Source organism: Crocuta crocuta, unplaced genomic scaffold (assembly GCF_008692635.1).
Source record: "Crocuta crocuta isolate KB4526 unplaced genomic scaffold, BGI_CrCroc_1.0 scaffold168, whole genome shotgun sequence".
NCBI lineage: Eukaryota > Metazoa > Chordata > Mammalia > Carnivora > Hyaenidae > Crocuta > Crocuta crocuta.
In genome coordinates this window covers 2,397,208-2,413,457 of record NW_027532591.1, presented here as the reverse complement: position 1 = coordinate 2,413,457, position 16,250 = coordinate 2,397,208, and the positions used below count along the sequence as shown (strand labels likewise).

The 16,250-nt window shown below is 36.9% G+C and overlaps 1 protein-coding gene across 9 annotated transcripts in view; it reads left to right on the top strand.

Moving 5' to 3' along the window:
• The window catches only part of AGBL4 (AGBL carboxypeptidase 4), a 1,406,556-nt gene that overhangs the window by 131,608 nt on the left and 1,258,698 nt on the right, over positions 1-16,250 (top strand). For all 9 annotated transcript variants that reach the window (XR_013338939.1, XM_077779716.1, XM_077779717.1 and 6 more), the window contains exon 2: positions 11,528-11,650. Coding sequence is in view for 8 of the 9 variants with exons in the window: in XM_077779716.1 (XP_077635842.1) it covers positions 11,528-11,650 (123 nt within the window). In the remaining variant the exon portion in view is untranslated. The remainder of the gene's footprint in view (positions 1-11,527; positions 11,651-16,250) is intronic.

Here is a 16,250-nt window from a genome sequence, read left to right as displayed (position 1 = left end):
TATGTGACTATATCTCATTTCAAATATTAGCAGTGGTTTCCGTGGTAAAATCTAAATAGTGTTTCAGGTGAGTGGGGTTGTTAGTTTAACACTTCTTACTGCTCCTTGAATTATAGTTTTTACCAAATGCTACAACCTATCTTTGTGTTTTTTTTTTAATTCAAGTTTTTATTTATATTCCGGTTAGTTAACATATAGTGTAGTATTAGTTTCAGGAATAGAATTTAGTAATTTATCACTTACATAAACACCGAGTGCTCTTCACAATAAGTGCCCTCCTTAATACCCATCAGTCATCATCCATTTAACCCATTCCTCCACCCACTTCCCCTCCAAGCACCATCTATTCTCTGCAGTTAAGAGTCTGTTTTATGGTTTGCTTCTCTCTCTCCCTCTCTCTGTTTTTGTCGTTTTTCTTTTGATGAATTTAAAATATATCATGTATTCCCTGTGCTCTCAACAGGTATACAAAAACTAATATTCAATAATTGAAATAAAATTTAACTCCTAAATTTGTATTTAGTAATTCAGCGAATATTTATAGATTACTGACATTGTGCCAAAATTGTGTCATATCTGAGGTGGAGAGAGAGAGAGTAGTGATAAAAAGATAAAGAATTAGATTCTTCTGATGAGAAACCACAATAACTATGGGTAAAAAGACACACATAATTAATGATAAAAAGGTATTAATGCTACAGCAAAGGTATAAACAAGATGCTATTGTCACAGAGAGGAGCAACTTTGGGAAAGTCAAGTAAGACTTCCCAGAGGAGATGATATTGTATGTAGGTCCTTAGGGTGACTAGGATTATCCACAAGGGAAAACAGGGATATCATATGTTCAGGTATAGGGAAAACAAGTAGAATTATAATGTTGGCATTTGTGTGTAGAATCACTGTAAACACAACTGCTACTAATACTAACTGATGTAGGGGTGTTATATTAGTGAATCAAATATGGTGCATGACAATGCTCTTGGTGACATTACTTCCTAAAATGGTGATACCTCTGGATAAAATTATGAAAAAATAAATTATAATCCTTTCTTGGTTTACATGGTAGTTGTATTCTTGGAAAAATCAGTATTTACTAAAGCCATACAAAGCATGTATAACAGCTTAATTTCTAAACTCACATAACTATAAATAGGATTTTTACATATATTAGTGCCTGTACAGGACATTTGAATGTTGTGCTGGACTCTCCTCTACAGTACATCTAGCAATTCTTGTCTTCTATCAATCAAATAACATCAGTGTTCTTTCACCATTATGAAAATAAAGAAAAACCTCAACAGATGTCCAAAATGCTCTCTAAGAGTACTCATCACATTGATAATCATCTCAACAGAATAATTATAATAATATAACTAATAAAAATTCTTAGGGAAGTGTAGAATAATGTATATAAACTATTTTTTATCTTTGCCAGCAGAATAGCAATAGATACCATTTGATGTTAATATATGAATTATAGTATTGTGCAAGTTTTGGTCTATCTGGTCTTTGTAGTTTTTCTCTTTTGTTTTTTGCTTTCTTTTGGACTAATTCGCTATTTTTTAAAGTTTTATCTTCACTTTTGGGTAATATATGATTTTTTTTGGTGCTTGGCTTTTAAGTATACATCTTTAATTTATTATTGTTCATCTATTTTCAAACAATATTATACAGCTTTTTATTTATTTAAGGAGCTTAAAACAGCATACTTCCAATTGTTCCCTCCCATCTTTTCTGCTACTTCTGCTATATATTTGACTACTACATGTGGCATAATTTCATAATAAATTGCAACTATTTTTTCTTTGTAGTTATGTATCTTTTGGAGTATTAAAGATGAGAATATTTGTATTTACCTTCATTATAATTTCTGGAGTCCTTCTTTTCTTTGTGTGGATCTTAGTTTGTAGCTGTTATCATTTTCTTTTGGCCAGAAGAACTTTTTTTAACATTTCTTACATCAGCCTGCTGATAATGAATTTTCTCATCTCCTGTTTTCCTCATAATTTTTGCATTAGGGCCTTAATTTAAAAAAAAATGTTCATTTATTTATTTTGATAGAGTTGAGAATGAGTACAGTTGGAGGAGGGGCAGAGAGAGCAGGAGAGAGAGAATCCTAAGTGAGCTCCTCAGTGTCAGTGCAGAGTCCAACACAGGGCTTGATCCCACTATTGGTGAGATGATGACCTGAGATGAAATCAAGAGTCAACTGACTGAGCCACCCAGGTGCCCCTGGCCTTAATTTTTTTTTAAGGTGTTTTTCTTTTTGAGGAGGGGTCAACATAGTGAAGTAGGGGGATCTGTACTTCCTGTGTCTCTCAAACAAAGAAGGGCTGAAGCCAAAGGACTTTGAACCCCAGGACTCTGGGAAAAAAAGAGACTGAGCCCACTAAAGAGAAACTGGGACAACTTCATGAATCATAAGTGGGTGATTATGAACCGGGGGATATAAAATGGGCCACATAGGCGTGGAGGGAAGGGATCCTCTTCTGTGGAGAGACAAAAGGAAAGGAAGAGCATCTGGGGAAGCATAGGACTGTATCTGGACAAGAGAAAAACCTGGGCCAGGATGTAGAGGGATCCCATCTCTAATTGCAGGGCTTTCTTTAGACTGGGGCCAGCTACCCTGTTTGTGTCCCTGGGGAGGAGGGGAGCTACCTCTGGGTTTGGTGGTAGGTCAAGGGCACAGTCCACAGCAGGAGAAACTGGTCCCCTCTGAAGTGCTGCGGCACAGGACAAAACCAGCTGGGACAACATATTGGGTGGCATCCAGAGGTGCTTTCCCAATACTGGGGTGCATGGAGCAGGAGTTTAAATCCTAACCATCTTTTTGAAAGAAAAATACCTTTATTTTTAAAATATAATTTATTGTTCAATTGGTTTTCATATAACACCTAGTGCTCATCCCAACAAGTGCCTTCCTCAAGGTCCATCACTCACTTTCCCCCTCTCCCACCCCTCATCAACCCTTAGTTTGTTCTCAGTATTTAAGAGTCTCTTATAGTTTGCCTCCCTCCCCCTATGTAACTTTTTCCCCTTTCCTCTTCCCCATGGTCTTCTGTTAAGTTTCTCAAGATCTACATATGAATGAGAACATATGGTATCTGTCTTCCTCTGACTGACTTATTTCACCTAGCATAATCCCTCCAGTTCCATCCCTATGGCTGCAAATGGCCAGATTTCATTCTTTCTCATTGCCATGTAGTATTCCATTGTATAGATAAACCACATCTTCTTGATTCATTCGTCAGTTGATGGACACTTAGGCTCTTTCCATGTTTTGGGTATTGTTGAGAGTGCTGCTATGAACATTGGGGTACATGTGCCCCTATGCATCAGCATTCCTGTATCCCTTGGGTAAATTCCTAGTAGTGCTATTGCTGGGTCATAAGATAGTTCTATTTTTAATTTTTTGAGGAATTTCCACACTGTTTTCCAGAGCGGCTGCACCAGTTTGCATTCCCACCAGCAGTGTAAGAGGGTTCCCATTTCTCNTTCCCAATACTGGGGTGCATGGAGCAGGAGTTTAAATCCTAACCATCTTTTTGAAAGAAAAATACCTTTATTTTTAAAATATAATTTATTGTTCAATTGGTTTTCATATAACACCTAGTGCTCATCCCAACAAGTGCCTTCCTCAAGGTCCATCACTCACTTTCCCCCTCTCCCACCCCTCATCAACCCTTAGTTTGTTCTCAGTATTTAAGAGTCTCTTATAGTTTGCCTCCCTCCCCCTATGTAACTTTTTCCCCTTTCCTCTTCCCCATGGTCTTCTGTTAAGTTTCTCAAGATCTACATATGAATGAGAACATATGGTATCTGTCTTCCTCTGACTGACTTATTTCACCTAGCATAATCCCTCCAGTTCCATCCCTATGGCTGCAAATGGCCAGATTTCATTCTTTCTCATTGCCATGTAGTATTCCATTGTATAGATAAACCACATCTTCTTGATTCATTCGTCAGTTGATGGACACTTAGGCTCTTTCCATGTTTTGGGTATTGTTGAGAGTGCTGCTATGAACATTGGGGTACATGTGCCCCTATGCATCAGCATTCCTGTATCCCTTGGGTAAATTCCTAGTAGTGCTATTGCTGGGTCATAAGATAGTTCTATTTTTAATTTTTTGAGGAATTTCCACACTGTTTTCCAGAGCGGCTGCACCAGTTTGCATTCCCACCAGCAGTGTAAGAGGGTTCCCATTTCTCCACATCCTCCCCAGCATCTATAGTCTCCTGATTTGTTCATTTTAGGTTCTGACCTGTGTGAGGTGATATATCAGTGTGGTTTTGATTGTAGATTTCTGATGATGAGTGACATTGAGCATCGTTTCATGTGTCTCTTGGCCATCTGGATGTCTTGCAAAAAGACACGTATGTATCTATTCATATCTTTTGCCCATTTCTTCACTGGATTATTTGTTTTTAAGGTGTTGAGTTTGGTAAGTTCTTAATAGATTTTGGATACTAACCCTTTATCTGGTATGTCATTTGTAAATATCTTTTACCATATTGTTGGTTGCCTTTTAGTTTTGTTGATTGTTTCCTTTGGTGTGCAGAAGCTTTTTATCTTGATAAGGTCCCAACAGTTCATTTTTGCTTCTAATTGCCTTGCCTTTGGAGATGTGTTGAGTAAGGAATTGCTGTGGCTGAGGTCAAAGAGATTGTCGCCTGCTTTTTCCTCTAGGGTTTTGATGGTTTCCTGTCTCACATTTAGATCTTTTATCCATTTAGAATTCATTTCTGTATATGGTGTAAGAAAATGGTCTAGTTTCATTCTTCTGCATGTTGCTGTCCAGTTCTTCCAGCACCATTTGCTAAAGAGACTGTCTTTTATCCACTGGATACTCTTTCCTGTTTTGTCAAAAATTTGTTGACCATACATTTGTGGGTCCGGTTCTGGGTTTTCTGTTCTATTCCATTGGTCTTTGTGTCTGTTTTTGTGCCAACACCGTACTCTCTTGATAATTACAGCTTTGTAGTAGAGGCAAAAGTTTGGGAGTGTGATGCCTCCCACTTTGGTTTTCTTCTTCAATATTACTTTGGCTATTTGAGGTCTTTTGTGGTTCCATACAAATTTTAGGATAGTTCTAGCTTTGAGAAAAGTGCTGGTGCAATTTTGCTCTGGGTAGTATTGATATTTTAACAATATTTATTCTTCTAATCCATGAGCGTGGAATATTTTTCCATTTCTTTGTGTGTTCTTCAATTTCCTTCATAAACTTTCTGTAGTTTTCAGCATACTGATCATTTACAACATTGGTTACGTTTATTCCTAGGTATTTTATGGCTCTTGGTGCAATTGTGAATGAGATCAGTTTCTTGACTTCTTTTTCTGTTGCTTCATTATTGGTGCACAGAAATGCAACTGATTTCTGTACATTGATTTTGTACCCTGCGACTTTGCTGAATTCGTGGATCAGATCTAACAGACTTTTGGTGGAGTCTGTCGGGTTTTACATATAGAGTATCTTCTTATCTGTGAAAAGTGAAAGTTTGACTTCATCTTTGCCAATTCTGATACCTTTTATTTCATTTTGTTGTCTGATTGCTGATGATAGGACTTCCAACACTATGTTAAACAACAGTGGTGAGAGTGGACATCCCTGTCATGTTCCTGATCTCAGGAGGAAAACTCTCAGTTTTTCCCCCATTGAGGATGGTATTTGCTGTGGGCCTTTCATGAATGGCTTTTATGATGTTTAGGTATGTTCCTTCTATCCTGACTTTCTTGAGAGTTTTTATTAAGAAAGGATGCTGTATCTTGTCAGATGCTTTTTCTGTATCTATTGGCAGGATCATGAGGTTCTTATCCTTTGTTTTATTAATGTGATGTATCGTATCAATTGATTTGTGAATACTGAATCAGCCCTGCACTCTGCAACCCAGGAGGAATCCCACTTAATCATGGTAAATAATTCTTTTTATGTGCTGCTGAATTTGATTTGCTAGTATCTTTTTGAAAATTTTTGCATTCATATTCATCACAGATATTGGCCTGTAGTTTTCTCTCTCTCTCTCTCTCTCTCTCTCTTTTTTTTTTTTTTTTTGCCTGGGTCTCTGTCTGGTTTGGGAATAAAAGTAATACTGGCTTCTTAGAATGAGTCTGGATTCTATTTTTTTTTTAATTTTATGGAACATCTTGAGAAGGATAGGTATTAACTGCTTTAAATGTCTTGTAGAATTCCCCAGGGAAGCCATCTGGTCCTGGACTCTTATTTGTTGGGAGATTTTCCATAACTGATTCAGTTTCTTCACTAGTTGTGGGTCTGTTCAGATTTTATATTTCTTTCCATTTGGGCTTTGGTACTGTGTGAGTGTTTAGGAATTTGTCCATTTATTCCAGGTTGTCCAGTTTGTTGGAGTAAAATTTTTCATAGTATTCCCTGATAATTGCTTGTATTTCTGAGGGATTGGTTGTAATAAATCCATTTTCATTCATGATTTTCTCTATTTGGGTGCTCTTTCTTTTCTTTTTGAGAACCCTTGCTAGAGGTTTATCAAATTTGTTTATTTTTTTAAAAAAAACAACTCTTGGTTTTATTGATCTGTTGTACTGTTATTTTGGATTCTATATTGTGTATTTCAGCTATGATCTTTATTATTTCTCTTCTTCTGCTGGGTTTGAGATGTCTTTGCTGTTCTGCTTCTAGTTCCGTTAGGTGTGCTGTTAGATTTTGTATTGTGAATTTTTCTTGTTTTTTTTTGAGATAGGCCTGGATTGCAATGTATTTTCCTCTTCAGACTCACTTTGCTGCATCCCAAAGGATTTGGATTGTTGTATTTTCATTTTCATTTGTTTCCATATATTTTAAAATTTCTTCTCTAATTGCCCGGTTGACCCATTTGTTCTTCAGTAGGATGTTCTTTAACCTCCATGCCTTTGGAGGTTTTCCAGACTTTTTCCTGTGGTTGATTTAGTTTCATAGCATTGTGATCTGAAAGTGTGCTTGGTATGATCTCAGTTCTTTTATATTTATTGAGGACTACTTTGTGACCCAGAATGTGATCTATCTTGGAGAATGTGCCATGAGCACTTGAGAAGAAAATGTATTCCACTGCTTTGGGATGTAGAGTTCTAAATATACCTGTCAAGTCCATCTGGTCTAATGTATCATTCAGGGCCATTGTTTCTTTACTGATTCTCTGTCTAGATGATCTACCCAATACTGTAAGTGAAATATTAAAGTCCTCTGCAATTAGCACATTCTTATGAATAAGATTGCCTATGTTTGTGATTGTTTTATATATCTGGGTTCCCCCTAATTTGGTGCATAGACATTTAGAATTGTTAGCTCTTCCTGATGGATAGACCCTGTAGTTATTATTTAATGCCCTTCTTCATCTCTTGTTACAGCCTTTAATTTAAAGTCTAGTTTGTCTGATATAAGTGTGGTTAGTCCTGCTTTCTTTTCACTTCTAGTAGCATGATAGATAGTTCTCCATCCCCTCACTTTCATTCTGAAGGTGTTCTCATGTCTGTAATGAGTCTCTTGTAGACAGCAAATAGATATGTCTTGTTTTTTAATCTATTCTGATACCCTGTGCTTTTGATTGGAGCATTTAGGCCATTTAAATTCAGGGTTATTGAAAAATATGGGTTTAGAGTCATTGTTTTTTTTTGTAGGTTTCATACTTGTAGTGAGGTCTGTGTTCTTTTGTGTTCCTTGCAACATTTCACTCATAGAGTCACCCTTAGGATCTCTTGTAGGGCTGGTTTTGTGGTGATGAATTCCTTCAGTTTTGTTAGCTTGGGAAAACCTTTATCTGTCTTTCTATTCTGAATGACAGGCTTGCTGGATAAAAGATTCTTGGCTGCGTATTTTTTCTGGTCATCACATTGAAGATTTCTTGGCATTCTTTCTGTCTTGCCAAGTTTCAGTAGATAGGTCTGCTACTACCCTTATGTGTCTGCCTTTGTTTGTTAAGGCCCAGTTATCCTTAGCTGCTTTCAGAATTCTCTCTTTATCCTTATATTTTGCCAGTTTCACTATGATATGTCGTGCAGAAGATTGATTCAAGTTATGTCTGAGAGGTGTCCTCTGTGCCTCTTGAATTTATTTCATTTTTCTTTTTTAAAAAAAATTTTACTTATTTTTGAGACAGAGAGAGACAGAGCACAAGTGGAGGAGGGGCAGAGAGAGAGGGAACACAGAATATGAAGCAGGCTCCAGGCTCTGAGCTATCTGCACAGAACCCGATGTGGGGCTCATACCCACAAACTGTGTGATCATGACCTGAGCTGAAGTCAGACACTTAACCGACTGAGCCACCCAGGCACCCTGCCTCTTGAATTTCAATGTCTGTTTCCTTCTCCAGGTTGGGGAAGTTATCAGCTATGATTTGTTCAAGTACCCTTTCAGCCCATTTCTCTCTCTATTCTTCTTAGGGAATTCCTATACTATGGGCATTCTTTCAATTGATTGCATCACTTAGCTCTCTAATTCTCCTTTCTTGATCCTGGATCATTGTATCTCTCTTTTTGTCAGCTTCCTCTTTTTCCATAATTTTATCTTCTAATTCACGTATTAGATGCCTCTGCCTCTTCAGTCCGAACTGTGGCCGCCTCCATTTTATCTTGCACCTCATTTATAGCATTTTTTAATTCATCATGACTATGTTTAAGATTCTTGATCTCTGCAGCAATGGAGTCTTTAGTGTCTTCTATGCTTTTTTCAAGCCCAGTGATTAATTTTATGACTTATTCTAAATTCTTGTTATGTTGCTTATATCTGTTTTGATTAATTCTTTTTTTAAGAATTTTTAAAAATATTTTATTTATTTCTAGGAGAGAGAGAGAGAGACAGCGTGAGCAGGGGAGGGTCAGAGAGAGAGGGAGTCACAGACTAAAACAGGCTCCAGGCTCTTAGCTGGCAGTCAGCACAGAGCCCGACGCGGGGCTCGAACCCACGAACCGCGAGATCATGACCTAAGCGAAAGTCGGTCGCTTAACCGACTAAGCCACCCAGGTGCCCCTGTTTTGATTAATTCTTTAGCTGTCACTTCTTCTTGGAATTTCTTTTGTGGAGAATTCTTCCATTTTGTCATTTGGCTAGTTTTCTGTCCCTTTTAAGTTTTAAAAGCTTGTTATGTGCTCTGTGATTACTGTTACATTAAAGGTGGGTCATACACTGTCCAGGGCCTGGCTGTTCAGGAAGTGTTTTCTGGAGAGTGTTACTTGCTCTCTGTTATTTTATTTCCTTACTTGTAATGATGTTTTCGACCTTCAACCAAGTGTACTTTGATTTGTTCCTTGAAGTAGCCCTGGAAAGGAAAACAGACCAACAGGAAACCAAAACACGCAAACACACAAACATAAAACAAACAAATAAACAAAAACAAAAAAAAACCCTAAAAAGCAGTCTGAAAGCAGAAAACCAGAAACACCAGCTACAAGTGGAGAACAGGTAGAGGCAGTGACGATGAAAAAGCATATAGAAGGAGAAATGGCAGGGTCAGGGAAAAAGGAAAAATGAATATTTATTGACCAGGCAGAGAGACTAAAAGGCTTAGTCTAGAGAGAGAGAAATGAGAATAAGGAAGGAGGTGAGGAAAAAGAAATGAAGATAATGTTACCCAAAGAAACTATATAGTATGATTATTCCAGAGAGAGAGAGAAAGTAAAGAAGGAGGTATAGAACAAGCATCAAGAGAGTGGATGTTTGTTTAAGCAAACAAGTAACCAGAGTAACCAGCCTAGAGGAGGTAAGGGATAAGAAGGAGAAAAAGGAGAATAAATCTAAATAAGAAGAATTGGGGTGCCTGGGTGGCTCAGTCGGTTAAGCGCCCGACTTCAGCTTATGTCATGATATCATGGTTTGTGAGTTTGAGCCCTGCATCACGCTCTGTGCTAACAGCTCAGAGCCTGGAGCCTGCTTTGGATTCTGTGTTTCCCTCTCTCTCTGCCCCTCCTCTGCTCATGCTCTGTCTGTCTCTGTCTCTCAAAAATGAATGAACATTAAAAAATAAAATAAAATAAAACACATAACAAGAATTGTTCTAGAATTAACCTGGGCAGTGCCACAGTGCTGGTCTGGAGGAGGGGCCCATCTGGTTCCATAGTGTCTATCCAACTGCAGTAGATATGTAATTCCCTGGCATGGAGAGGCAGTGGTTTGGTGTAGGCAGGTCCCGCCTCCACTGTGGGTCCCACCTCCACTGTGGGTCCCACCGGAGGATCCCTGAGGCCCCACCTTGGTGGTTATGGGGAGAAAAATGGCAACCCCCAGTACCTTCCTCACAGACCAGGGGACCCAAATCGCTCCTTTGGATTCATCCTCACTGTGCCAAGAGCCCAGAGGTGGGCTATCTTGCTCTGCTGTCTCTTGTATCTCATGCTTATCTGGGAATTAAGTTCCTGCTTTGTGCGTGTGGTCCAACAGCAGTCCTGTAGCACTTCATGGGAGGGGACTGGTTTCTTCTGCTGCAGACTATGCCTCTGATCTACCACCAAGCCCGGGGTGGGCTCCCCTCCTACCCAGGTGTGTGAACAGGGCATTTGCCCCAGTCCGAAGAAATCCCTGCAGTTAGAGCTGGGATCCCTCTCCATCCCAGTTCGAAGTTTTCCTCTTATCTAGATAAAGTCCTATGCTTCCCCAGCCCATTTTTCTCTTCCCTTTGTCTCTCTGCTGAAGGGGATCCCTCCCTTCTGTGCCTGCGTGGCCGGTTTTATCACCAGCAGTTTGCAGTCACCCACCTATGGCGCCGTCTGGTTTTCCCATTTTCTCCTTGGCAGACTCCATCTCTTTTCCTCCCAGACTCTTGGGGTTCAAAGTCCTTTGGCTTCAGCCCTTCTTTGTTTGAGAGATGTGGGAAGTATGGATCCCCCTACTTCTCCACCATGTTGGCCCCTCCCCTGATAGAATTTTTTAAAGTTATGAATTTGTTCTTTGTTAGGATATGTATATTTAAGTTGTAAGCTATGATATCTCCGACTTTCTACATCCTAGGTTTAAGTGAAACTTATAAAATTAAAAAAATAAAGTTCCTATTAGGAAATATAACTTATAGGTTAATTCAGTGGTTCTCAAATAATTTCTGATTAGGAAACGTTAGGAAGTTATAATTCTAGTTATAGAATTATTGCTTATATGAATTAAAATAATTAAGTATTTATGACGATTTAAATATAATAACCATTTATTAAATAATTGATGAAACTTATTGAGCATCCTTTGGATTTAAGTAGTCATGCTAGATATTTTCATATCTAATTCTCATAAACCCTATTTTGAAGGATGGATTTTGCTTTCCTTTATTTTGGATGAGAACTACTGAGGCTTAAAGGAATTAAGTTGATTGCCTTATATCACAAATTATTAATATGTAGTAGATGTGAGATTTCAGACCTTAGTTTATGATTTCAAAATGTTGCTTGTTTCTACACTACATTATGTAGTTCATTTCTTACTCTCTGGATAAGCAATAAATGATAGGGAATGGGGAAAATAATTAAAAAAATCGTGTTGGACTTCTTTTAATAAATATATTTTGATTTATGTTAAACATGAGCCTTTTTTTTAAATAGGCAGTGATATGGGAAATGAAGATGCCATTGGAGGGAATGTGAGCAAATATACAGTGCTTCCATCTGGATACTGTGGGCAGCCCAAGAAAGGACATCTTATCTTTGATGCTTGTTTTGAAAGTGGTGAGTGTATTAAAGATACTAGCTTTTGAATTTGTCTTAGATTGTTTCAAAATACAGTTCATCTGGCCATTCACTGTGATTCAACCCATTTAATATTTCTTCATATTGGAACATGTTATCAGGGAAGAAGCAATTTTCAAAGAATTAACTTAGAGTACTTGAAAATGAAATGCTGTGTTTTTGTTCCAATGTGATTAATGGTATAATGTTAATACTAATGATCATTGGTATAGCACTTTATATTCTATAAAATACTTTTTCAGATATTATTTTTTTGGGGATAAAACTGACATAAATTGATTATATGATAAATCATTAATTACTGAATGTTTATCATGTATCTGGTTCTGTATGATATGCTCACAGAAGTTAGTCTTTGTCAGAGAGAAGGTCTGCCTATAAAGAAATGATGAGGGGACAGATTCAGTTGAACACAAACAAAACAGCAAAAGTAATATTGCATCACAATATTGTGATCAAATGCTGTGGTTATTCCAAATGGGAAGTTCAAAACTTGATTGTAAATTCCCATCCAGTAGGGAATGGATCTTGTTAACTCTTTTTGTGCCCTAAGCCTCATACTCTGAATGGCACATAGAAGGTACTCAGAATGTCTTGAAAATACTAATGAGAAAGGTAAATTTTGTTTTATAATTATTAATCATTTTTTGTGCGTGCCTGTGTGTGTGTGTGTGTGTGTGTGTGTGTGTTTGTGTTTGTGTGTGATTAGTTGAAGGGGCATGGCAGTTCACTTCTATGACTCTTCTCTGAACCCTAAGAACATTGGTTGTTTATATCAACAATTGAAAACTTGTTTATGCAAGGTTTTGCTCTTTGTTTATTCCATACTATTTTAGTTTGCTAGGTCTGTCATAACAAAGAGCCACTAACTCTGTGGCTTAAACAATAGAAATTTATTGTCTCTCCATCCTGGAGGATGAAAGTCTGAGATCAGGGTCTCAGTAGGGTTGGTTTCTTCTAAGTGTTGTGAAGAAGAATATAAGCCATTCCTTTTTTTCTAGCTTCTGGTGGTTTGCAATCTTTGGTGTTCTTTGGTTTGTAGAATCATCATCCCATTTCCTGCCTTCATCTTCACTTGACATTCTCCTTTTGTGCCTGTTTTTCTCTAAATATTCATTCTTTATAATGATGCCAGTCATGTTGGAACAGGTGCCACTCTAATGACTACATTTTAACTTCATTATCTTTGTAGAGACCCTATTTCCTATTAAGGTCACATTCTGAGGTACTGGGTGTTAAGACTTTAACATGAATTTTGGGAGCACATAATTCAACCTATAAGATAGTACTGTAGTGTTCTTCCATTCAGACATGAACACTGTCCATGTAATTAAGAACAGTTTCCTTGAAGTTTGCATTATTGCCTTGTTTGGGATATATTTGGTGCCTAGAAAATATCTTTTGGATTTCTTTTTACCTCAGTTAAAGATTTGAAGGCTCTTTATAATAATAGTAGTTCTCTAAGGGTCAGAATTATCCTCATTTTAAAGATTATATGTTGCTTTGGTTTACCTAAAGTCTGAAATAATCCAGAATTCTTTCCTAGAGCATATTTTCCTTGACCTTAGTCATCTTTTTCCATCCTTTACTGAAAAGTTCAGTAGCAGAAATTACTCAATGTGACCACCTGGTAACCAAATTAATAATGTATATTTCTCCAAATGTGTATGAATAATTGGTTTATGTCTGTGCAAGTAGTGCATAAGCCTTGCAGTAATAGTATATTGGTTAAGTGGACATGCTCTGGTGTCAGGCTAAAGTTTAAATTCTCACTTGAAAACTAAGCCATAGTTTTCTCATCATTTAATGGGGAATGATGCCTACCTTACATCTTAAAGAAAAAAAATATATTTCTAATTAAATAATTAGAACACCTTACCAAAATAGATACAAAATAATAATAATATTGAAAAAATAGGTAAGTGAGAAAATCTTAGAAAGGGGAAATACAAAAAGAAAGTTCAGCTGGATGAGTACATAAAATACAAGCTATGAGTTGCCATAAATTTGCTATAGGTAGACAGTAAATTTAACTGAGGGTTTTCTGGTAGCCAGCACCATGAGACAAACAATGTCCATAAGATAAAAATAAACCAAATATTGAAATCTTGCAGAAATTCCTCCTATTGTCCTTCTAAAGCAGACACTGAAATGTGGTGAATAACATCTTCAAGAATATACCTATGACATTTACAACAATGTATTTCATAGGTGTGTATTTTGTAACATCCTTCAGTGTAGACTGGGGGATACTAAAGGGTATCTTAGTGAAAGCAATTCAGTTGGCACTCGAAACAATTTGTTTGACATATGCAGCTTTCATCTGATCTAATTTAAATTCAGGTACTTATTTTAGGGATTTTCCCTATTTAAAACAGGAAAGTCAGGGGTTTTCTCTTATGTGCTAACTCTGAGCTACTGACCGTGGATGCTTGATGTGTTGTGTAGTGAAAAGGATTCTGGAGGTGTAGACTTTTGGAAGAATAAGGTGATTAATTGATTCAATGATTGGGAGATATTTTTTCATGTGGATGGAGTATATTGTCTTCAAATAGGCCCTCATAAATGTTTTTGCTTTCTGAGTTGTGGAATATGTAAAGTGCCTAGTATATTGCCTGGCCCTGAACTGGTGGGTTATCTTTTTCTAATGAGAAAGATGTTCTACAGAACTCTCAAATGAATCCCTGCTCTGTTTTTTCCCCCTCCATTCTATAAGTAATATTACCCTTGGGAAAACAGAAGACCACCATAAATTTATCTTTCTATAGATATCTGACACTTCTCATGATTTTTTAAAACTTTATTCTCTTCTACTACACTATAACCTGCTTAGGACAGAATCTGAGTCTGATTAATTCCTGCTCTCCCACAGAACTAAGGAGAATGCTTACAAAATTAAGCACTAAATTAATACTGTATTTATATGATGAATGAAGTATTTAAAAATTTTTTAAATCTTTATTTATTTTTGAGACAGAGACAGAGCGTAAGCAGGAGAGGAACAGAGAGAGAGGGAGACACAGAATCTGAAGCAGACTCCTGCAGAGCCTTACGTGGGGCTTGACCCCATGAACTGTGAGGTGATGACCTGAGCTGCAGTTGGATGCTTAACTGACTGAGCCACCCAGGCGCCCCTGATGAATGAAGTAATTTGAGCAATAGAAAGATAGGGAGAAATTAATTTTCTTACAGCTGTCATGAAAAAAAAATCATATTTAATTGCTTGCTTTTCCCCAATCTGCCAACTTCTCTCAAGCCTTTGTATGTGTGCATATACTGTTTTCTCTGTGACCTAGATCCCTTCCTCTTCCTGGTAAAATGTTAATTTAGACTCAGTCCAGCATTTCTTCTTCTGAGAAACAGTACCTCTCAGAAAAGTTTGGCTTTCTCTACCTCTTTGTTTACAGGCACCAAGTAGGCTCTTGTATGATAGCCTTTATTGCATTGCAGTCATTTAGTTGTTTCTTTCTTTTTTCTTTCACTGAAACCTTGAAGTCAGGGATGGTTTCTTATTAGTTTTGGTTCTCCAGTGCCTAATGTACTAATAGTCATACAACAAGAAGCATAATAAACGTGTGAATAACTGAGGGAGGACAGATAGTGAACAAAATCATTTTCATGAAGTGAGATTTTAAGATGAATAAAAATATTTTTATATTTACATAAAAATTTAATATTAATAGCAGCAAGAACATTAAGAAGAAAAACAAAACAAATTTTGCTTATCAGACATTATGATAAATGATATATACAATTTATCTCATTTAATACTCACTGAAACTTTCTGGGGTATTATATATCTATTGTAGGTGAGGAAACTAATGCTCCAATGTAAAGTTATTTCACTTGAATTACATGATTGACAATATGTGTAGATGAATTTGAAAATGAGGATTTCCTGACTCCAAAGGCCATGGTTTTAACCATTGCATATATACACTACCTTATTATAGGCCAATTTATGACATATGAATAATATATATGTATATAGTAAGATAGGATATATAGGTTTTATGTTAAGAAAAATTAGAAATTATCTACTTGTTTTAAAATAAGCCATCCAAAGGGCACCTGGATGGCTCAGTCCCTTGAGCATTTGTCTCCTGATTTCAGCTTAGATCATGATCCCAGGTCGTGGAATCAAGCCCTATGTCAGGCTCTGTTCTGAGCATGGAGCCTGCTTGGGATTCTCTGTCTCTCTCTGCTGCTCTCCCCTGATTGTGTGCGCACTCTCTCTCTCTTAAAAAACAAAACAAAACAAAACAAAAAACCAACAACAACAATCCAAATAAATACTATTTGGTTGCCATCATATGCAATATAATATTGTTTTGTAATTGATATGAATATATGTATATTGCATAAGAGAAGAACAATATAATTTATACTAAAAATTAGTCTTGCAGACTTAATATAATATTTAAATTACTGTGGCATGAAAGAGGGTCAGTAAAAGACAGGGTTTAGTTGTTTTATATACCATTTCAAAATGATGGAAATAAAACCTTAAAACTTTTATTTTTAATTTCTCTGATGGAATTTTATTGTATTCATGTAATCTTTAAAAATTACTGTTTTA